The 25,550-nt window shown below is 45.9% G+C and overlaps 1 protein-coding gene across 2 annotated transcripts; it reads left to right on the forward strand.

The window, feature by feature from the left end:
- Positions 1 to 12,725: 12,725 nt before the first annotated feature.
- Positions 12,726 to 21,782, forward strand: ESCO2 (establishment of sister chromatid cohesion N-acetyltransferase 2). Of its 2 annotated transcripts, none has more exons than XM_075860820.1 (10): positions 12,726 to 12,799; positions 15,360 to 16,305; positions 17,321 to 17,378; positions 18,262 to 18,310; positions 18,928 to 19,066; positions 19,466 to 19,597; positions 19,737 to 19,826; positions 20,827 to 20,970; positions 21,063 to 21,244; positions 21,649 to 21,782. In XM_075860820.1, the coding sequence occupies exons 1-10, from the start codon at positions 12,747 to 12,749 to the stop codon at positions 21,779 to 21,781; spliced, it is 1,926 nt and encodes a 641-aa protein (XP_075716935.1). In that variant the 5' UTR covers positions 12,726 to 12,746; the 3' UTR covers position 21,782. The 2 variants fall into 2 exon arrangements, with proteins under 2 accessions (XP_075716935.1, XP_075716936.1); XM_075860821.1 differs by lacking the exon at positions 12,726 to 12,799 and adding an exon at positions 13,836 to 14,003.
- The last annotated feature ends 3,768 nt before the right edge of the window (positions 21,783 to 25,550 follow it).

Here is a 25,550-nt window from a genome sequence, read left to right on the forward strand (position 1 = left end):
AGATATTACCACACACTGCTCCCTGTAGATATCACCACACGCTGCTCCCTGTAGATATTACCACACACACTGCTCCCTGTAGATATTACCACACACTGCTCCCTGTAGATAATGCCACACACTGCTCCCTGTAGATATTACCACACACTGCTCCCTGTAGATATTACCACACACTGCTCCCTGTAGATATTACCACACACTGCTCCCTGTAGATATTACCACACACTGCTCCCTGTAGATATTTCCACACACTGCTCCCTGTAGATAATGCCACACACTGCCCTCTGTAGATATTACCACACACTGCTCCCTGTAGATAATGCCACACACTGCTCCCTGTAGATATTACCACACACTGCTCCCTGTAGATATTACCACACACTGCTCCCTGTAGATATTACCACACACTGCTCCCTGTAGATATTACCACACACTGCTCCCTGTAGATATTTCCACACACTGCTCCCTGTAGATATTACCACACACTGCCCCCTGTAGATAATACCACACACTGCTCCCTGTAGATATTTCCACACACTGCTCCCTGTAGATATTACCACACACTGCTCCCTGTAGATATTACCACACACACTGCTCCCTGTATATATTACCACACACACTGCTCCCTGTAGATATTATCACACACTGCTCCCTGTAGATATTACCACACACTGATCCCTGTAGATATTACCACACACTGCTCCCTGTAGATAATGCCACACACTGCTCCCTGTAGATATTACCACACACTGCTCCCTGTAGATATTACTACACACTGCTCCCTGTAGATATTACCACACACTGCTCCCTGTAGATAATACCACACACTGCCCCCTGTAGATATTACCACACACACTGCTCCCTGTAGATATTACCACACACTGCTCCCTGTAGATATTACCACACACTGCCCCCTGTAGATATTACCACACACTGCTCCCTGTAGATAATGACACACACTGCTCCCTGTAGATATTACCACACACTGCTCCCTGTAGATATTACCACACACTGACCCCTGTAGATATTACCACACACTGCTCCCTGTAGATAATGACACACACTGCTCCCTGTAGATATTACCACACACTGCTCCCTGTAGATATTACCACACTCTGCTCCCTGTAGATATTACCACACACACTGCTCCCTGTAGATATTACCACACACTGCTCCCTGTAGATATTACCACACACTGCTCCCTGTAAATATTACCACACACTGCTCCCTGTAGATAATGCCACGCATTGCTCCCTGTAGATATTACCACACACTGCTCCCTGTATATAATACCACACACTGCTCCCTGTAGATAATGCCACACACTGTCCTCTGTAGATATTACCACACACTGCTCCCTGTAGATATTACCACACACTGCTCCCTGTAGATATTACCACACACTGCTCCCTGTAGATACCACACACTGCCCTCTGTAGATATTACCACACACTGCTCCCTGTAGATATTACCACACACTGCTCCCTGTAGATATTACCACACACTGCTCCCTGTAGATAATGCCACACACTGCTCCCTGTAGATAATACCACACACTGCTCCCTGTAGATAATACCACACACTGCTCCCTGTAGATATTACCACACACTACTCCCTGTATATATTACCACACACACTGCTCCCTGTAGATAATGCCACACACTGCTCCCTGTAGATAATACCACACACTGTTCCCTGTAGATATTACCACACACTGCTCCCTGTAGATATTACCACACACTGCTCCCTGTAGATAATGCCACACACTGCTCCCTGTAGATAATGCCAGACACTGTCCTCTGTACATAATACCACACAATGCCCTCTGTAGATAATGCCACACACTGCTCCCTGTAGATAATGCCACACATTGCTCCCTGTAGATATTACCACACACACTGCTCCCTGTAGACATTACCACACACACTGCTCCCTGTTGATATTGCCACACACTGCTCCCTGTAGATATTACCACACACTGCTCCCTGTAGATATTTCCACACACTGCTCCCTGTAGATATTACCACACACTGCTCCCTGTAGATATTACCACACGCTGCCCCCTGTAGATATTACCACACACTGCTCCCTGTAGATATTACCACACACACTGCTCCCTGTAGATATTTCCACACACTGCTCCCTGTAGATATTACCACACACTGCTCCCTGTAGATATTACCACACACTGCTCCCTGTAGATTTTACCACACACTGCTCCCTGTAGATATTTCCACACACTGCTCCCTGTAGATATTACCACACACACTGCTCCCTGTAGATATTACCACACACTGCTCCCTGTAGATATTACCACACACTGCTCCCTGTAGATATTTCCACACACTGCTCCCTGTAGATATTACCACACACTGCTCCCTGTAGATATTACCACACACACTGCTCCCTGTATATATTACCACACACACTGCTCCCTGTAGATATTATCACACACTGCTCCCTGTAGATATTACCACACACTGATCCCTGTAGATATTACCACACACTGCTCCCTGTAGATAATGCCACACACTGCTCCCTGTAGATATTACCACACACTGCTCCCTGTAGATATTACCACACACACTGCTCCCTGTAGATATTACCACACACACTGCCCCCTGTAGATATTGCCACACGCTGCTCCCTGTAGATATTACCACACACTGCTCCCTGTAGATAATACCACACACTGCTCCCTGTAGATATTACCACACACTGCTCCCTGTAGATAATACCACACACTGCTCCCTGTAGATATTACCACACACTGCTCCCTGTAGATAATACCACACACTGCTCCCTGTAGATAATACCACACACTGCTCCCTGTAGATAATGCCACACACTGCTCCCTGTAGATATTACCACACACTGCTCCCTGTAGATAATGCCACACACTGCTCCCTGTAGATATTACCACACACTGCTCCCTGTAGATATTACCACACACTGCTCCCTGTAGATAATGCCACACACTGCCCCCTGTAGATATTACCACACACTGCTCCCTGTAGATAATACCACACACTGCTCCCTGTAGATATTACCACACACTGCTCCCTGTAGATAATACCACACACTGTTCCCTGTAGATATTACCACACACTGCTCCCTGTAGATATTACCACACACTGCTCCCTGTAGATAATGCCACACACTGCTCCCTGTAGATAATGCCAGACACTGTCCTCTGTAGATAATACCACACAATGCCCTCTGTAGATAATGCCACACACTGCTCCCTGTAGATAATGCCACACATTGCTCCCTGTAGATATTACCACACACACTGCTCCCTGTAGATATTACCACACACACTGCTCCCTGTAGATATTGCCACACACTGCTCCCTGTAGATATTACCACACACTGCTCCCTGTAGATATTACCACACACACTGCTCCCTGTAGATATTACCACACACTGCTCCCTGTAGATATTACCACACACTGCTCCCTGTAGATATTACCACACACTGCTCCCTGTAGATTTTACCACACACTGCTCCCTGTAGATATTTCCACACACTCCTCCCTGTAGATATTACCACACACACTGCTCCCTGTAGATATTACCACACACTGCTCCCTGTAGATATTACCACACACTGCTCCCTGTAGATATTTCCACACACTGCTCCCTGTAGATATTACCACACACTGCTCCCTGTAGATATTACCACACACACTGCTCCCTGTATATATTACCACACACACTGCTCCCTGTAGATATTATCACACACTGCTCCCTGTAGATATTACCACACACTGATCCCTGTAGATATTACCACACACTGCTCCCTGTAGATAATGCCACACACTGCTCCCTGTAGATATTACCACACACTGCTCCCTGTAGATATTACCACACACACTGCTCCCTGTAGATATTACCACACACACTGCCCCCTGTAGATATTGCCACACGCTGCTCCCTGTAGATATTACCACACACTGCTCCCTGTAGATAATACCACACACTGCTCCCTGTAGATATTACCACACACTGCTCCCTGTAGATAATACCACACACTGCTCCCTGTAGATATTACCACACACTGCTCCCTGTAGATAATACCACACACTGCTCCCTGTAGATAATACCACACACTGCTCCCTGTAGATAATGCCACACACTGCTCCCTGTAGATATTACCACACACTGCTCCCTGTAGATAATGCCACACACTGCTCCCTGTAGATATTACCACACACTGCTCCCTGTAGATATTACCACACACTGCTCCCTGTAGATAATGCCACACACTGCCCCCTGTAGATATAACCACACACTGCTCCCTGTAGATAATACCACACACTGCTCCCTGTAGATATTACCACACACTGCTCCCTGTAGATAATACCACACACTGTTCCCTGTAGATATTACCACACACTGCTCCCTGTAGATATTACCACACACTGCTCCCTGTAGATAATGCCACACACTGCTCCCTGTAGATAATGCCAGACACTGTCCTCTGTAGATAATACCACACAATGCCCTCTGTAGATAATGCCACACACTGCTCCCTGTAGATAATGCCACACATTGCTCCCTGTAGATATTACCACACACACTGCTCCCTGTAGATATTACCACACACACTGCTCCCTGTAGATATTGCCACACACTGCTCCCTGTAGATATTACCACACACTGCTCACTGTAGATATTACCACACACTGCTCCCTGTAGATATTACCACACACACTGCTCCCTGTAGATATTACCACACACTGCTCCCTGTAGATATTACCACACACTGCTCCCTGTAGATATTACCACACACTGCTCCCTGTAGATATTTCCACACACTGCTCCCTGTAGATATTACCACACACTGCTCCCTGTAGATATCACCACACGCTGCTCCCTGTAGATATTACCACACACACTGCTCCCTGTAGATATTACCACACACTGCTCCCTGTAGATAATGCCACACACTGCTCCCTGTAGATATTACCACACACTGCTCCCTGTAGATATTACCACACACTGCTCCCTGTAGATATTACCACACACTGCTCCCTGTAGATATTACCACACACTGCTCCCTGTAGATATTTCCACACACTGCTCCCTGTAGATATTACCACACACTGCTCCCTGTACATATTTCCACACACTGCTCCCTGTAGATATTACCACACACTGCTCCCTGTAGATATTACCACACACACTGCTCCCTGTATATATTACCGCACACACTGCTCCCTGTAGATATTATCACACACTGCTCCCTGTAGATATTACCACACACTGATCCCTGTAGATATTACCACACACTGCTCCCTGTAGATAATGCCACACACTGCTCCCTGTAGATATTACCACACACTGCTCCCTGTAGATATTACCACACACACTGCTCCCTGTAGATATTACCACACACACTGCCCCCTGTAGATATTGCCACACGCTGCTCCCTGTAGATATTACCACACACTGCTCCCTGTAGATAATACCACACACTGCTCCCTGTAGATATTACCACACACTGCTCCCTGTAGATAATACCACACACTGCTCCCTGTAGATATTACCACACACTGCTCCCTGTAGATAATACCACACACTGCTCCCTGTAGATAATACCACACACTGCTCCCTGTAGATATTACCACACACTGCTCCCTGTAGATAATGCCACATACTGCCCTCTGTAGATAATGCCACACACTGCTCCCTGTAGATATTACCACACACTGCTCCCTGTAGATAATGCCACACACTGCTCCCTGTAGATAATACCACACACTGTCCCTGTAGATATTACCACACACTGCTCCCTGTAGATAATGCCACACACTGCTCCCTGTAGATATTACCACACACTGCTCCCTGTAGATATTACCACACACTCCTCCCTGTAGATAATGCCACACACTGCCCCCTGTAGATATTACCACACACTGCTCCCTGTAGATAATGACACACACTGCTCCCTGTAGATATTACCACACACTGCTCCCTGTAGATATTACCACACTCTGCTCCCTGTAGATATTACCACACACACTGCTCCCTGTAGATAATACCACACACTGCTCCCTGTAGATATTACCACACACACTGCTCCCTGTAGATATTACCACACACTGCTCCCTGTAGATATTACCACACACTGCTCCCTGTAGATACCACACACTGCCCTCTGTAGATATTACCACACACTGCTCCCTGTAGATATTACCACACACTGCTCCCTGTAGATATTACCACACACTGCTCCCTGTAGATATTACCACACACTGCTCCCTGTAGATAATGCCACACACTGCTCCCTGTAGATAATACCACACACTGCTCCCTGTAGATAATACCACACACTGCTCCCTGTAGATATTACCACACACTACTCCCTGTATATATTACCACACACACTGCTCCCTGTAGATAATGCCACACACTGCCCCCTGTAGATAATACCACACACTGCTCCCTGTAGATATTACCACACACTGCTCCCTGTAGATATTGCCACACACACTGCCCCCTGTAGATATTACCACACACTGCTCCCTGTAGATAATACCACACACTGTTCCCTGTAGATATTACCACACACTGCTCCCTGTAGATATTACCACACACTGCTCCCTGTAGATATTACCACACACACTGCTCCCTGTAGATATTACCACACACACTGCCCCCTGTAGATATTGCCACACGCTGCTCCCTGTAGATATTACCACACACTGCTCCCTGTAGATAATACCACACACTGCTCCCTGTAGATATTACCACACACTGCTCCCTGTAGATAATACCACACACTGCTCCCTGTAGATATTACCACACACTGCTCCCTGTAGATAATACCACACACTGCTCCCTGTAGATAATACCACACACTGCTCCCTGTAGATATTACCACACACTGCTCCCTGTAGATAATGCCACATACTGCCCTCTGTAGATAATGCCACACACTGCTCCCTGTAGATATTACCACACACTGCTCCCTGTAGATAATGCCACACACTGCTCCCTGTAGATAATACCACACACTGTCCCTGTAGATATTACCACACACTGCTCCCTGTAGATAATGCCACACACTGCTCCCTGTAGATATTACCACACACTGCTCCCTGTAGATATTACCACACACTCCTCCCTGTAGATAATGCCACACACTGCCCCCTGTAGATATTACCACACACTGCTCCCTGTAGATAATGACACACACTGCTCCCTGTAGATATTACCACACACTGCTCCCTGTAGATATTACCACACTCTGCTCCCTGTAGATATTACCACACACACTGCTCCCTGTAGATATTACCACACACTGCTCCCTGTAGATATTACCACACACTGCTCCCTGTAGATATTACCACACACTGCTCCCTGTAGATACCACACACTGCCCTCTGTAGATATTACCACACACTGCTCCCTGTAGATATTACCACACACTGCTCCCTGTAGATATTACCACACACTGCTCCCTGTAGATATTACCACACACTGCTCCCTGTAGATAATGCCACACACTGCTCCCTGTAGATAATACCACACACTGCTCCCTGTAGATAATACCACACACTGCTCCCTGTAGATATTACCACACACTACTCCCTGTATATATTACCACACACACTGCTCCCTGTAGATAATGCCACACACTGCCCCCTGTAGATAATACCACACACTGCTCCCTGTAGATATTACCACACACTGCTCCCTGTAGATATTGCCACACACACTGCCCCCTGTAGATATTACCACACACTGCTCCCTGTAGATAATACCACACACTGTTCCCTGTAGATATTACCACACACTGCTCCCTGTAGATAATACCACACACTGCTCCCTGTAGATATTACCACACACTGCTCCCTGTAGATAATGCCAGACACTGTCCTCTGTAGATAATACCACACAATGCCCTCTGTAGATAATGCCACACACTGCTCCCTGTAGATAATGCCACACATTGCTCCCTGTAGATATTATCACACACACTGCTCCCTGTAGATATTACTACACACACTGCTCCCTGTAGATATTGCCACACACTGCTCCCTGTAGATATTACCACACACTGCTCCCTGTAGATATTACCACACACACTGCTCCCTGTAGATATTACCACACACTGCTCCCTGTAGATATTACCACACACTGCTCCCTGTAGATATTACCACACGCTGCTCCCTGTAGATATTACCACACACACTGCTCCCTGTAGATATTTCCACACACTGCTCCCTGTAGATATTACCACACACTGCTCCCTGTAGATATTACCACACACTGCTCCCTGTAGATATTTCCACACACTGCTCCCTGTAGATATTACCACACACTGCTCCCTGTAGATATTACCACACACTGCTCCCTGTAGATATTACCACACACACTGCTCCCTGTAGATATTACCACACACTGATCCCTGTAGATATTACCACACAATGCTCCCTGTAGATATTACCACACACTGCTTCCTGTAGATATTACCACACACACTGCTCCCTGTAGATATTACCACACACTGCTCCCTGTAGATATTACCACACAATGCTCCCTGTAGATATTACCACACACTGCTCCCTGTAGATATTACCACACACTGCTCCCTGTAGATATTACCACACTCTGCTCCCTGTAGATATTACCACACACTGCTCCCTGTAGATATTACCACACACTGCTCCCTGTAGATATTACCACACACTGCTCCCTGTAGATATTACCACACTCTGCTCCCTGTAGATATTACCACACACTGCTCCCTGTAGATATTACCACACACTGCTCCCTGTAGATATTACCACACACTGCTCCCTGTAGATATTATCACACACACTGCTCCCTGTAGATATTACCACACACACTGCTCCCTGTAGATATTGCCACACACTGCTCCCTGTAGATATTACCACACACTGCTCCCTGTAGATATTACCACACACACTGCTCCCTGTAGATATTACCACACACTGCTCCCTGTAGATATTACCACACACTGCTCCCTGTAGATATTACCACACACTGCTCCCTGTAGATATTACCACACACTGCTCCCTGTAGATATTTCCACACACTGCTCCCTGTAGATATTACCACACACTGCTCCCTGTAGATATTACCACACACTGCTCCCTGTAGATAATGCCACACACTGCTCCCTGTAGATATTACCACACACTGCTCCCTGTAGATATTGCCACACACTGCTCCCTGTAGATATTACCACACACTGCTCCCTGTAGATATTACCACACACTGCTCCCTGTATATATTACCACACACAGCTCCCTGTAGATATTACCACACACTGCTCCCTGTAGATAATGCCACACACTGCTCCCTGTAGATATTACCACACACTGCTCCCTGTAGATATTGCCACACACTGCTCCCTGTAGATATTACCACACACTGCTCCCTGTAGATATTACCACACACTGCTCCCTGTAGATATTGCCACACACTGCTCCCTGTAGATATTACCACACACTGCTCCCTGTAGATATTTCCACACACTGCTCCCTGTAGATATTACCACACACTGCTCCCTGTAGATATTACCACACACTGCTCCCTGTAGATAATGCCACACACTGCTCCCTGTAGATATTACCACACACTGCTCCCTGTAGATATTGCCACACACTGCTCCCTGTAGATATTACCACACACTGCTCCCTGTAGATAATACCACACACTGTTCCCTGTTGATATTACCACACACACTGCTCCCTGTAGATATTGCCACACACTGCTCCCTGTAGATATTACCACACACTGCTCCCTGTAGATATTACCACACACTGCTCCCTGTAGATATTACCACACACTGCTCCCTGTAGATATTACCACACACTGCTCCCTGTAGATATTACCACACACACTGCTCCCTGTAGATAGTGCCACACACTGCTCCCTGTAGATATTACCACACACTGCTCCCTGTAGATATTACCACACACTGCTCCCTGTAGATAATGCCACACCCTGCTCCCTGTAGATAATGCCACACACTGCCCTCTGTAGATAATACCACACACTCTCCTCTCTAGATAAGGCCACACATTTCCCCCTACATATTGCTCCATTGGGGCTCCCTTTACGAGTGGAATCCCTAGCCAAAGCGTTGCCGACACTTGTCCGGGGATTCCTCTCCTCAAGTAGCCCCTGAAATCACTGTCCATATAAGGACAGTTACATGGGAGGCCTCGTCTATCAGCAGAATCTTCGGCCAGAGCGTTCATGCTGGGGATTCTACTCCTAGAGGGGGCCCGAATTAAGCTATCTATAGAGAGGGGGTGTAGCGCTGTCCACAGGGTGTGCTGTGTGCGGCGCTCCTCCTTCGGCCAGCTCTCTGCTCTCCTGCTGTCAGCGGGGCGCAGATGACAGCTTCAGGCAGGGCCGCGTGTTTGAGGCCTCTGGTTTGTGAGGTGAATGTAACTTTTGGTTAATAGCAGTTCCTTATTGTTTGAGAGGTGATGATCTGTTCAGATAAATAGAACAAAAGCTGCAGAACGTCAGCAGCACAAACCTCTCTCCTATCCCGATAGTTTGCTACAATGAATCAGTGCAGGTAAAATATATATTATATGGACATAAGTATTGGGACACCTCCACATGCCACCTACAGGAGCTTTTATCACAGCCCATTCTACATCCATAGACATTAATATGGAGCTGGTTCCCCCTTTGCAGGAAAACATCTTCCACTCTTCTGGGGGCTTTCTACAAGATTTTGGGGTCTGCGGTCATTTTTGCCAATTCATCCAGAAGATCATTTGTGAGGTCAGACACTGATGTTGGGGGAGGGGGTCTGGCTCATAATCTCCATTCTAGATCATCCCGAAGGTGTTGGATAGGGTTGAGGTCAGGGCTCTGGGGCCGGTCAAGATCTTCCACACCAAACCTCCCCCAACCAACCAACCAACCGAACAATCAACCAATCATGTCTTTATGGACCTTGTGCTCTGGGGCGCTGTTATGATGAACAGAAAAGACCGAACCGCAAACTGTCCCCACAAAGTTGGAAGCAACAATTGTCCACAATGTCTTGTAAGGCTCCATGCACACGACCGTATTTTTCATCAGTAATTACGGACCCGTTTATTTCTATTGGCCACAGACGCCTTTCAGTATTTTTACGGATGGGTGTTCGTGTTGAAAAAAAAGGATAGACCCTGTCCTATTCTTGTCAGTAATTACGGCACGGACTCTCTCATAGAAGTCTATGGGAGCTTCCGTAAATATGGACGGCTACTGAAGTGCATCCGCATACCGTCCGTATTTATAGGCAACATGTTGGTGACATCATTTGCATCCGCCCTCTTTTTTACGGATCCGCATATACGGATCAAATACGGATGCACTACGCACCATATTTGCGGACAGTATTTACGGATAGATGTAAATACGGTCGTGTGCATGGGGCCTTATGCTGAAGAATTAAGATTTCCCTTCACTGGAACTAAGGGGCCGACCCCTGAAATACACCCCCATAGCATTACCCCTCCCCCACCAAACTTTACAGCGGGCACAATGCAGTCAGGCGGGTAACGTTCTCCTGGATTATGAAGGCCATCAGCTCTACACTTTTATCTAAGGTACCTGGTTGTCTAGGGTAGTGAAGGGGTTATTGATAACATCCCTGGTGGGCTGGAGTGATGAATGGGTAATGGAGACTTCTCTGGTGTCCTAAGTTGGTGAAGGGGTTAATGGCGACATCACTGCCGGTCTAGGGCAGATGTCCAGTAAGTTATGAACATCTCCAGACTCTGGCTCACTGTCCAAAATTATTGAGAGAGGAGTTAAAGTCGTCCGGCCCCTAGAATCCTAAGCGCACCTGCTCCCTTCTCCGATATGGGCGGCTCGGCGTGTGTGGATGCGATCGCTCCTGTTTTTGGGTTTTCTATTTAGCCATTGTTTTTGTTACATCTATGTCTGAGAAAGCTGGGTGACATCAACGCTCCCATAGGGCTTATCACCCAGCTTTCCTAGATTCCTGTTCTTAATATTATGCTCCAGTGTCACTGTACGGCATCAAGAAACCTGGAAATTCCAGCTTTCCCAAAGACAGAAATAACTAAGAAATGGCTGATGCTTGGAGCTGTAATGAGGCGTTTGTACACTAGAGGGCGCTCCGTATAATTTAGATTTTGATATTTGGAACTGTAATGAGCGGTTTGTACACAAGAGGGCGCTCTGTATAGATTCAAGATGCTTGGAACTGTAATGAGCGGTTTATACACTAGAGGGCGCTCTATATAATTTAGACTTCTAGATACTTTGAACTGTAATAAGCGGCGAATACACTAGAGGGCGCGCTGCGTAATACAGGATAATGTAATATAGAGAAAGATGGTTATAGCTTTATATACGTATATACTAATAATGTTCTTTCTTTTTGCTTTGTTTATACGACACTTTATCATTTTACTAGACGGAGATCGTAATGCGCTCTGACTTTTCATGAAACTCATTCTTTTCTGTATATCTCACGGAGCGCCCTCTAGTGTATAAACCGCTTTGTTACAGCTCCTAGCATCTAAATCACTAAGGAGCGCCCTCTGGTGCATAAACTGCTTTATTACATCTCCAAGAATCCAAATCACAAGGCGCGCCCTCTATCGCAGGGCCGGGAACGCGCGTCGAACCGGTGCATGTCGGGAAGTCACTGCACTTTGAACAGTCTGGCGGCAAATTCCTCCAGCTGGATCTCTTTGCACTGCAGGTCTCCCGTTCAGTAACCCACCATGGCCGCCCGGACCCCGAAGAAGAGGAAGCAGAGCTCCGTCAATGCAGACGGGTGAGTGTGCGATATATGAGTCTAATGTGTACGTGGTCATAGTCCGCTCAGAGCCCCGTATTTCCAGGGTGTCTGTACATAGAGCTAATAATGGCGGTGCAGTAGTAATAGTCTGCAGGGCAGGACACGGGGCTGCAGAGTATTTCGCCTTTATTAAAGCGCGGTGTTCTCGGATGTTATATAATAGGCGCCTGTAATGACCGCGGCGGCCGCTTGGTGGCAGCAGAGAGCAGCAGGTTCTTTACATGATCCGGAGCTCCGTTCTACGGGGCAGGGGGGAGTGTCAGGTCATGCTGGGAGTTGTGGTCCCACAACCGCTAGAGGGTCACAGGGAGCGGTTGAGTGTAATAATTCTTGTATACGCAGGCAGAGGGCAATAAAAGCGGGAAACTTCCATTAATCCGGCATCTGATTAGTCCGGAATGTCCAGCCCAGGTTAAATGTGATCGCAGGTTTCGTCTCTTCGGTTTCTATACTTTTCTATGGCCATTTGATAATCCGGCACATGGATAAAAGGCAGGTTACACCTGAGATATTCTGGATTATCGGACATAGAAACCAGTTTGGAGGTGAAGGAAACTTCAGGAGCCAAATAATACATTGTAACGGAAAATCTGCGGTGACTTTTAGTTGTGCGGTTTCCCGTTAGTGGTTTTTTTCTGCGTCAAAAAGTTCTCCGCAGGAAGCGACAAAGTCTTGCGCGTCTCCCGTCCTGCGGTGTGATGAATTGTATCATTTTACCCGGGATCAGCGGCGCCGGTCTCTCTGATAAACGGTTTTCCCAGTTAATCAGAATTTGTGCCGGATTAAAGGAATTTTGTGTTTATTTTTGACGCTTTAATATCGTGTTCGCAGTTTGTACGGTTAATTCTTGGATTTTCAGTGTTGTCTGTCGCATTTTGCGCCAATTTTCACTGTACGGGCGATTTATTACGACGCTCCCCTATTATTTCTCTAGAACTGTCCCCTGAACTACATGTCCCAGAATGCAGTGGGTGAGGTCACATGACCTGTGAGTCACTGCTGTGCTGCATGCTGGGAAGGAGACTCATCTTCTCCATTACATGAGGTTTATATGATCACAGGACAGGAAAATTCCTTTAATCCGGCATCCACTGGTCTGGAAATTGTGGGCGGATGAGGTGAAATCTCCGGGAAGAACTACTACTCCAGTCAGAATCGTTTTTGTTTTGTGTAGTAAATGGTGAGTTCAGACGACTTTGGCGCCATTCTACCGCGATTCAATAGAAACGAAAGTTGCGCAGCGGCTGCAGTCCCCATTAACAATTTTCCGCGCCATTATGGCAGCAGTTACTTGACTCATGACTCCCTATGAGCGCCGCTGTCATGTGACTTTAGTTGTCATGTAACCGCGCACGCCCTGGAGTCGCCACGTGTAAAATTCGCCGTGACAAGCTGTTCGCTCCTCCCAGAATAACGTATATCGAGCAGTCGGACGATATCGGAATTTGAAAAGTTAAAAAAAAAATGGCCATTTTGTCCCCGGTTTTCTCGCTGACACCTATTTTCCCGCGCCTGGAAATGTGTCATAAATGTCATATAAATCGATAACGTCACACGGATTTCACACGCCGGTCAGGGTCTGCGGAGAGCTGGGTGGTGGTTTTTATAATAACCGGGGGACGGCTCTTTAGCATGGCGAGAATCCCGTGATGCCGGATTATTGGACTTTTAATTGCATTGAGAATTTGGAATTCTGATAATCCGGGAAATTTCAATAGTTTACTGCACTGTAGACCAATCCCAATAATCTACTAACATTTCCAGACTATCAGATGCCGGACTATCGGAACTTTACTGCACTCGCTACAGGTTGTAAAATGACTCTCCCAATGTTGTATTTTATTCTGGTGCCGGACTACTGGATTTTCCGGAGAATAGGGAGGAATCTACGGGATTATCCTCTCCTGCCATTCAACATGTGCCGGACCAGGGAGTTCCAGACTATCAGATGCTGGATTGTTGGAAGTTTTCTGCCGTTTTGAGAAGATGATTTTACCGTTGTCTTATGTTATAACAGTGATGTCGTTGTGTGATGCCGGATTACTGGATTGTCTGGACGATCAGGAAAATTCCGATAATCCAGAAAAATAGGAAGGGGGAATCCCAATCGTCCAACACTTATACTTCTGTTTTTGTGTGGACGTCCGACTAGTGGGAATTCCTGACTATCAAATGCCGGATTACTGGAATTGTCTTTTTTATATTTTATTTAATCCCTTAGCGTTATGCCAGATTATTGGGTTTTCTAACCGATTCTGAAAGTCCCACAATCTATAATTCCAGTTATCCAGCAACCAATAGTCCAAACCTGAAAGTCTTTTGTGACCATTCTGGACTATCAGATGCCAGACAACTGGAGTTTGTTGTGCTTCATATTTTAATGTGTTACAATGGGTAATCGTGACCCCTGGTATTATTCCGGACTACTGGAATTTCTGGAGTATTGTTTTTTTTTGTCTTTTGGGGCACATTCTGGACTATCAGGCGCCGGACTATTGGACTTTTGATGTTCTGTAATGTGTCTCTTCTCTCGTAGACGCTGGTCGTCGTCCTTCGGTACGCCCGTGAAGAAGTTTATGGTGGACTGTAGCGTCGCTCTGACCCCACTCCAGGCCCGGCACCCGAACAGCGGTGACGCCGTGAAACGTTCGCCGACGCCGAGCTACACGACTATCGAAGACCGCCAGGAAAAGGAGAACGTGGCGGCCTCTCCTCAGCAGAGCAGTGTCGCCCGGAAACTCATCGTGTCGCCCTTACTGACGGAGAGCGGCGACAAAGACGCTTATGTCTTCTCTCCGGTGAAGTCACCTGACTCCTCCCCCAAGGGCGCGGTGTCGGCACAGTCATTCTATAAGAAAGGAAGCGTTTACGTGACGCCCATCGACCGGAAGCGAATCAACGAGAGTAAGGGGCGGAGCGGTCCAGAGACGTCGCCTCCGGCTAAGAAATCCGAGGACAAAGCGGCTTGTAGGTTCACCAGGACGAAGACGCTGCCGCCCGCGAAGAAAAGGAAGTCGACCGGAAATGCCGCGCCGCCGAAAAAAGAGACAAAAAACGAGAGTACCCCGCTCGCAAAAAACAAGGGTGAAACTCTGCCCAATCTCATTCCGATTAAAACCGCCGAGACGGCGGAAGAGCCGAGCGCTCAGAAAACCGCCATCTTGGGGCTGAAGAGGAAACCGAGGCCTAAGTTGACGATGGGCGCAGCGTTCTTCGCCACCAGTAAGAAGCCTCATTCCGCGCCCAAGCGGCCGCCTCCCCACATTAAATATCCAGCGTCTTCCAAGACTATGTTCGGACCCGTAAAAGAGCCCGTACCGCCGACGGTAAAGCCTGCCGCCATCGCTCTGAAGGGGGCGGTCGACCTCGGCCAGAAAGGGGTCACAGGTGGCAAGATGCCCATCGAGGGGGGCAGTGAGCGCCACAAGACGAAGATGGAAGATGTCAAGGACAGTCTACAACAAGAGGGCTCCGCCACCATGGTACGTGACTTCATGAGCGGGTGGTCCGCAAGCTGTGGCTCCATAGCATGCTGGGAGTTGTAGTTCCACAAGACATTTTGGGTGTTCTAGAATTACGTGCCGGCCATGAGATCTAATCTTACACCTCGTTTATAGCACCGGGCAGGAGCCAGGGGTGACCGCAGCCTCTGCCCCTCCTAGAGTATGACCCTCACCGGTATGATACAGCAGCACAGAGTATTACGTGAGCGATCGGAAGTTCAAGTCCCCGGTGAGGCTAAAATGTAAAAATCCAAAAAGTTGAGAAAAAAAAAAGTTTAAAAACAAATCTCGTCCTGCCGCAACCGTAACGAGCCCAAGTATAAAATTGTTCAAAAATTTTTGTTCATTTTCCCCCAACCAGAAAAAAAGGGGATAAAAGTTAATAAGTTCTATGTAGACGGTCCGCAAATATCCCGCCCTCGTAACGCTGCACTGCCGAAAAAACGGAAGGTTCTGCGGCCATGAAAAACATTGCTTTGTCCCGTCCGTCTCCCCCCCCCCCTGAGGTTGGCGGTTTTACACCCCTGGGGCCTAAAGAAGTGCAATAAAATTTTACGAAGATAAAAAATACAATAAACAATTTTATTTTTATTTGACTAGAAACGGTCGAATAGTAAAAAAGACAAACTGGTGACGACACGGACAAAAATCCGTCAGTTCTGGGCGGGTTTACGTGTTCGTATTCCGCCGTTCTCAAACAATATAAATTCTCTCTATCCCCAAAATCATTTCTCAAAAAAAATTCTACAACTCGCAAACGACGACGTCCCCTACAGATGTGTAGATAAAAAAAAACAAAAAAGTTCTGGCTGATAAAGGAAAAAACTAAAAATCCCTGTGGTCCCGAAGGCGCATGCAACTTTATGGGGTTAATTTTTTATTTTTTTTACTTTTGGTTTTTATTTTATTTTTTTTAAGTTTTGATCGGACTTGCCAGATATTTTGTTATTTGAATTTGCCCCTTTTTTTTTTTTTTTTCTTTTTGCCTCCGCAGGGATCTGGCGGGGAATCTCAGATGTTTGACCCCGTACTGGACTCCTCCAACGTAAAAGGTAATGGAAATCTTTATGGACAGCGACATCATCGGCTTCTCCTGGAGCAGAATTTCCGGCCACACTGTGGCGGATGCTCCGACTGGGGATTTTGCTCCTAGAGAGACCCTCGATGGGGCTTTGTACAGGGGGTGGCGCTATCTACAGGGGGCTGTATGGCATGATCTTCTCCAGAAGCGGAATCCCAGCCAGAGCGTTGGCAACACTGACCAGGGATTCCGCTTCTCAGGGGGGCCCCTTATGTCACTGTCCATATATGGACGGTGAAGTTAGGGCTTCCTCGAGGAGTGGAATCACCGGCCAGAGCATTAGCAATGGAAGGTGGATGCGGCAGCGCTCGGCTCTCATCCAGTGAACGGTACATTAAGATGGGATACGGCGCCAGACACAAAACCGCTGCGGGTAACGTTTTTGGATCTGGCTCCGGCGCCGCATGGTGCCTCAACTTATGTCCCATGTGCCAGAACAGATCCCATAGAAAGCTGAGATCCGTTCTAGCATCCGTTTCCCTCCGGCTTTTCTGCAACACGCCTGAGGAAACCTGACCGGGACATCGGACGTATGTGAACGGCCCCTAAGTGACGTGCATCGTAAATGTGCGGTGTTGGAATCTAGTAATAAGCGCCCGGTGCTGTACAGTTACGGCGCGGTGAGGCTGCGGCTGCACCATCAACCTCGGGAGACAACTATGAAGTACAGCCGCCACCACGCAGCAACGGACGGGATCGGAGAGAAGTCTAATCCTGGCCGTTTAACCCTTGTAATGCCGCAATCAATGTCAATCACAAGGGATCGAGAGGGTCTGTTCTAAGCCAGATGGTGGATACATTTTTAGTGCAATATGTTTAACAAATTAATTAAAAAAACAGTTTTTTGTTTTTAGAATCCACCGTTTACCCGATCTTCAGCACGCCGTCCGTAACTAAGAAAAGGTCAGTGTTGTCTTCATGTATTTGTCTCGTCTACTTCTGGAAATAATGGGCCGAATCCTGAAAAACAGCCCCAGACCGTTACCCCTCCTCCCCCACATATTACATTAGTCGCTATACGTTCCGGTATGTAGCGTTCCCCAGACATCCGCCCATCCCAGATTCCTCCATCACACTGCCAGATAGTGAGCCGTGATTCTTCCCTCCAGAGAACACGACGTGCTTTACACCACTCCAGCAGCCGCCTGGCATTGTGTGTGTGGTGGAAACTCATTTCACGAAGCTCCGGACACTCCGTTCTGGTGCTGATTCCGGAGGTGCCGTGGATCTCTGTAGTGAGTGATACCGCAGAGGAGATTTTATACGCCACGCGGCGGCCCCGCTCCGGGAGTTAAGTGGTTTACCGCTTCGTGGCTGCGCTGTCGTTGCTCCTACACGCTTCACGTCTCATTGGTAACATCGTGTTAGATGCCGTCTGGTTAAGATGTCAGAAAAAAAGAATGTCTAAAGAAGTGGAGGGGTTAATGTTGGTAACATTCTGGGGTAGAGGAGGATGGGGGTTATACCTGGTGGTTATCCGTTTCTCGTTCTGTATTTGTCTCATTAGTTTTTCTCCTCAGACCTCTAGATTTCCGGGGGGAGTTGGCGTCGCCCGTTTGCTCCAGCACTCCGGTGAGCGCGCCGCCCGCCCTAAACAAAGCTCCGAAACTGAGTAAGAGGAAAGACGCCAACAAAGCGGCCGACCATCAGCTGATCATCGTACGTGTGCGGCGCTCCGCGTGTAAACCTGATACACACTAATACCATGACCTTCACGCTCCTCTCCTGAAATCCTCTGTGCTGATCCTTCCACTATATAGCCCTCAGAATGTGACCTCCCACCAGATCAGCACACTCCTCTGCTGAAATACTATGCGCTGCTCCTTCCATTATGTAACCCTCAGTATGTGACCTCCCACCAGATCAGCACTCCTCTGCGCTGCTGCTCCTTCCATTATGTAACCCTCAGTATGTGACCTCCCACCAGATCAGCACTCCTCTGCGCTGCTCCTTCCATTATGTAACCCGCAGTCTGCGACCTCCTGTAATTATTAGCACACCCCTGCTGAAATCCTCTGTGCTGCAGATGTATACTTTATCACCCTTCTCCCTTCATAGGACGCTGGTCAGAAGCACTTTGGTCCCGTGTTGTGCAGCACCTGCGGGATGATTTATTCGGCCGCCAGTTTAGAGGATGAGGCTCAGCACGTGCAGTATCACCAGAGGCTGCTGGAGGGCATCTGCTACGTGGTAAGGTCGTCTATAGGGCGGGTGGCCGCACCTTAATGGCCGGGATCCAAACTGTTTAACCACTTAGATGCTGCGATCAATCAATATTTTTTTTTTATTTTTTTTTTAAATCCGATTTTTGATCTCTTCCACTTTACAGGGTTGGAAAAAAGAGCGGGTCGTGTCAGAGTTCTGGGACGGAAAAATCCTAATGATTTACCCTGAAGATCCTAAATACGCTCTGAAAAAGGTGAGGAATAAATTACAGACTTGTGGTGTATAATCGTAATCTATAAGAAATGTGGAGTATTTTTTGCTAATCCTAAAGGTTTTATACTCCAGTCACATCCAAAGCTGCGTTCATAATTCTTCTTTGAATGTAGGAATTCCTCTCCCTGCTGTTTGTCTGTATAGAGCATACCCTATTGGAAATCCAATTAGCCGACAGAATTTTGAACTCCGCTTTGGGTGTGACTAGAGTAGAAGACGCTATGTATTGATACACGTATGACGCAGGAAAACTTTATTACTCAAATTCTACATAAAATATGAAGTGGCTCTGGAAATCCTAAGCTCTGCCTTCTGATCTTGCGTTACAAAATGTTTTCTTCTCCGTTCGTGGCTGAAGTTACTCTCCGTATTCTGCTGGTGTCCTGTTACTAGAGCGCAGGGCATTGTGGGAGTTCCAATGACATACACAGTTAGAACTAAACTGTTAGGGCACATGTCTAGGGGGTGGAGCTAAACTGATCTGTTTCAGTCAACAGAATTTTGAAGGCTGCTTTAGAAGTGACTGGAGGAACCATTAACTCTTTACCAATATCCGCCGTACATGCCAAGCCCACTCCATACGTTTCGGTATCGGCTGTGTGTTACGGCTGACACCCTGCTCTAATGGCCGGGATCGGAGATGACGCCGATCCCGGACAAGTAACCACTTAGGTGCCACAGTCAATAGCCAGAGACCAAGGGGCGGTCGTGTGGTGCTGATGGTGGTCATGGCCATTGAGGGCCTAATGAATGCCCCTGAGTTTGCAATCTTAGCAGGATTTAATAGGACGTAAATGTGTAATACGCTGCGATACAGAAGTATTATACCAGCGATCAAACGATCACATGTTCTGGCCCCCTAGTGGGAATAAAAAAAAAAAGTAAAAAGTTTAATAAAGTTTTATTTCATGTGGATGTTTCTGGGACTACTCGTCCTGTTTCTTGCCGGATAATAGAGGTTGTGGTTTTGTCACCTGCAGGCGGAGGAGGTGCGAGAACTTGTGGACAAGGAGCTGGGCTTCCAGCAGACGAGCCTGAATCCTTCCCGCAGGGCCCGCACTTACCTGTATGTGACCAATGACAAGAAGATAGTGGGGTGTCTGATCGCTGAGCCCATCAAACAGGTACCGGAGCCGCACCGTGCCCTCCCCTCAGTGCCCCCGTCATGGTCTCATAGCTGTTCATAATCCCACATCATGTGACGTTGTTTTTGCAGGCTTTCCGGGTCCTGGACGAGCCGCCTTCTCCGGAGAGCAAATCCACGTCTGCTCTGGAGCGGCACCGGGCCTGGCGCTGCTCTTCTGACCCTCAGCCGGCAATCTGCGGCATCAGCAGGATCTGGGTATTTGCCCTAGTGAGAAGGAAAAACATCGCCAGCCGCCTGGTGGACACTTTGAGGTAAGGCGGTGGCACCAAATGTAAACGGTATGGTGGTCCGGGGTCACGAGTGGCACAAATCTCTGCCCACCACCCGAGAGACTGGAAAGAGGGGGGGGGGGGTCATTGTGGATGTACCAGCTCATGTAGTATCAGATTATTATTATTTTTTTCTCTACGACCGTCTGATAATCCACCACGTTCAACTCCTATTGACGCCGGATTAAATTTAATTTTATTTTTTTTATAGTATAGGGAAAAAAAATTCACAAACCATGATAATGATCCAGCTCTCCACCAGGAAGCGGGTCCAGAATCCTGTCCCTGGTGGAGAAGCGGCGCCGCTGCCGCTTCTCCTCTGGGAATTAGGACCAGACTTCCCCTCCCGTGTAGGATTTGTCTTCACGTCTTTCTCTTTCCTCCAGGACTTCCTTCATTTACGGCTCCCACCTGACAACCAATGAGATCGCCTTCTCCGACCCCACGCCGGATGGGAAGCTCTTCGCCAGCACCTACTGCAAGGTCCCCGACTTCCTGGTGTACAACTTCCTCAGCTAGATGTCCTACCTACCCACCCAACCTGTGACTATCCAGCCGGGGCTTGCTGGGAGTTGTAGTTCAGGGAGCGCTTGTTGCACTTTGCCTTTTGTTCGCTGCTGGAACAGATCGTCCTCGTGACACTTTCATAGTCGCAGGCCGGGGAGGGGTTTTGTTTTATAGATCAGATAATTTTAGCTGGAATCTACGTACAGCTGGAGTGTTCTTTAGTGGCCGACCGCTCTAGTGATATCATATACTGAGGAGGCACTAAAGGACACTCCAACTGTGTATCCTTTCCTAAAGGTTTTGTTTTCCCCGGCGATTGTAATGTGAGGAGTGAAGGGTTTGATGGCGGTTTCCCAGCTTCACCCTTTTTTTTTTTCCGCTGTTTAATACTTCGCTCCACCACTAGGGGGTTGTACAGGATTCGAAAAACGTGGCTGCTTTTAATCTGAAACGGTGCGATACCTGTCCAGAGGTTGTATCCGGTATTGCAGTTCAGCTCTATAGAAGTGAATGTGGCTGAGCTGTGTTGGAGGGGGAGGGGGATGTGTGTGTGTCTAAGAGCTGAAGCGCCCCCCATGTCTGATTTTTCTATCTCACTTGTCCCCACAGTACATAAGGTAATTAATAACTTCCTCACTACTCTAATTTTTCTATTCACTGACAGCAAGAACAAACTTTATTTACACAGTGCAAATACTTCTCAGAGGATTTTCTAGAATGGATAAAAATGCAGCAAACCCTCAGCTGTGAAGTATTTCTTTAGTGGCTGTATGTAAACCATGAATGCTGCTATTCACTGACAGTAAGCAGAGATTATTACACAATGATTAGGATTTCTTTCTAGGGGCCGGGCCTTGTCATTTGGAGCTTTTTATGTGTTTTGTACATATTATTGTGTATTATATTTTATTGTTCGTTCAGCTTTGTGGTGTTTTTTCTCTGCACATTGTTGTATATACTGGATGTCTACGAGGGGCCAATCAGAGTAAGTCACATGGTCCAATCGCAGCCCTGGGAGCCGGTCCCATGACTGAAACTTTACAATGTTTTATGTTTAAAAGGAATAAAAGTTTTGTTTCCTGCACCGCTGCTTTCTTATGTTTTTTTTATAGTGTACGACCGTAATCCAGCATGGACTGTGGAGGATCTGTCCGCCCTCCTGACCCGTCCGCTCCTGTAAATACTTATTCAAAATAAAATAACATAGGAGTACAACTTTGCATTGTCGTTCCTCTGTTACTCCTCCTGGAAATGTAGTGAATGGGGAACTGGATGTTACTAATTCACACTGCAAACAAAACGACTTGATGGCCGGTAACACGATACTCTGCAGCGAGGGGTGCACGCGCTGGCTGCGGTATTTCGGACACACACAGATTGGCATTTTAGCAAAAAACATCAGGGATCAGGACATAAGTTCTCCCCAGGAAGGAAAGCGAATTACTGGTACAAAGACACAAAGCTGAAAATAAAGAATGAGACCACACAAAATGCAACCGAGCGGACGCCTCAACACCGCCGAGATTCTGGTAATATACGAAGACCGTGAACAAAGCTTTATACGCCAAACCTACACGGCAATGGGGGGCAAGGTTAATCTAAATGTAGATGCAATGCAACCACAAGCAATTTAATACCAATAATCAATGTATTTCAATACTGAGCTCCACAGCCACTCAGGTATGAATGTAGATAGAGCCGCGCTGCAGGTGTGTAATAATCATTGCCCCAAACCTGACAAGTGTGCGCACCAAGATGTAATCACCGCAGCTAGAACATCGTGGGAGCACAGATCTCTCACACACTATATACAAGAATATAACTACTATAATACTGCTCCCTATATACAAGAATATATCTACTATAATACTGATCCTATATACAAGAATATATCTACTATAATACTGCCCACTATATATAAGAATATAACTACTATAATACTGCCCCCTATATACAAGAATATAATTACTATAATACTGCCCCCTATATACAAGAATATACCTACTATAATACTGCTCCTATATACAAGAATATAACTACTATAATACTGCCCCTATATACAAGAATATAACTACTATAATACTGCTCCTATATACAGGAATATAACTACTATAATACTGCTCCTATATACAAGAATATAACTATTATAATACTGCCCACTATATACAAGAATATAACTACTATAATACTGCCCCTATATACAAGAATATAACTACTATAATACTGCCCCTATATACAAGAATATAACTACTATAATACTGCTCCTATATACAAGAATATAACTACTATAATACTGCTCCTATATACAAGAATATAACTACTATAATACTGCCCCTATATACAAGAATATAACTACTATAATACTGCTCCCTATATACAAGAATATAACTACTATAATACTGCTCCCTATATACAAGAATATAACTACTATAATACTACCCCTATATACAAGAATATAACTACTATAATACTGCTCCTATATACAAGAATATAACTACTATAATACTGCCCCTATATACAAGAATATAACTACTATAATACTGCCCCCTATATACAAGAATATATCTACTATAATACTGCTGTTATATACAAGAATATAACTACTATAATACTGCCTCTATATACAAGAATATAACTACTATAATACTGCCCTTATATACAAGAATATAACTACTATAATACAGCTCCTATATACAAGACTATAACTACTATAATACTGCTCCTATATACAAGAATATAACTACTATAATACTGCCCCTATATACAAGAATATAACTACTATAATACTGCCCCCTATATACAAGAATATAACTACTATAATACTGCCCCCTATATACAAGAATATAACTACTATAATACTGCCCCCTATATACAAGAATATAACTACTATAATACTGCCCCCTATATACAAGAATATAACTACTATAATACTGCCTCCTATATACAAGAATATAACTACTATAATACTGTTCTTATATACAAGAATATAACTACTATAATACTGCCTCCTATATACAAGAATATAACTACTATAATACTGTCCCTATACACAAGAATATAACCACTATAATACTGGTCCTATATACAAGAATATAACTACTATAATACTGCCACCTATATACAAGAATATAATTACTATAATACTGCCCCTATATACAAGAATATAACTACTATAATACTGCCCCTATATACAAGAATATAACTGCTATAATACTGCCCCTATATACAAGAATATAACTACTAGAATACTGCCCCCTATGTACAAGAATATAACTACAATACTGCCCCTACATACAAGAATATAACTACTATAATACTGCCCCCTATATACAAGAATATAACTACTATAATACTGCCCCCTCTATACAATACTATAATACTGCTCCTATATACAAGAATATAACTACTATAATACTGCCCCTATATACAAGAATATAACTACTATAATACTGCCCCCTATATACAAGAATATAACTACTATAATACTGCCCCTATATACAAGAATATAACTACTATAATACTGCCTCTATATACAAGAATATAACTACTGTAATACTGCCCCCTATATACAAGAATATAACTACTATAATACTGCTCCTATATACAAGAATATAACTACTATAATACTGCTCCTATATACAAGAATATAACTACTATAATACTGCCTCCTATATACAAGAATATAACTACTATAATACTGCCCCTATATACAAGAATATAACTACTATAATACTGCCCCCTATATACAAGAATATAACTACTATAATACTGCTCCTATATA

Source organism: Rhinoderma darwinii, chromosome 4 (assembly GCF_050947455.1).
Source record: "Rhinoderma darwinii isolate aRhiDar2 chromosome 4, aRhiDar2.hap1, whole genome shotgun sequence".
Lineage (NCBI taxonomy): Eukaryota > Metazoa > Chordata > Amphibia > Anura > Rhinodermatidae > Rhinoderma > Rhinoderma darwinii.

Excerpts from the sequence above, each read along its gene's own strand:
- ESCO2 (XM_075860820.1), top strand. The coding sequence starts at position 12,747 with ATGGCCGCCCGGACCCCGAAGAAGAGGAAGCAGAGCTCCGTCAATGCA. Across the intron at positions 17,379-18,261 it reads GGACTCCTCCAACGTAAAAG|AATCCACCGTTTACCCGATC; the intron begins GTAATGGAAATC and ends TTTTGTTTTTAG. Across the intron at positions 21,245-21,648 it reads CGCCTGGTGGACACTTTGAG|GACTTCCTTCATTTACGGCT; the intron begins GTAAGGCGGTGG and ends TCTTTCCTCCAG.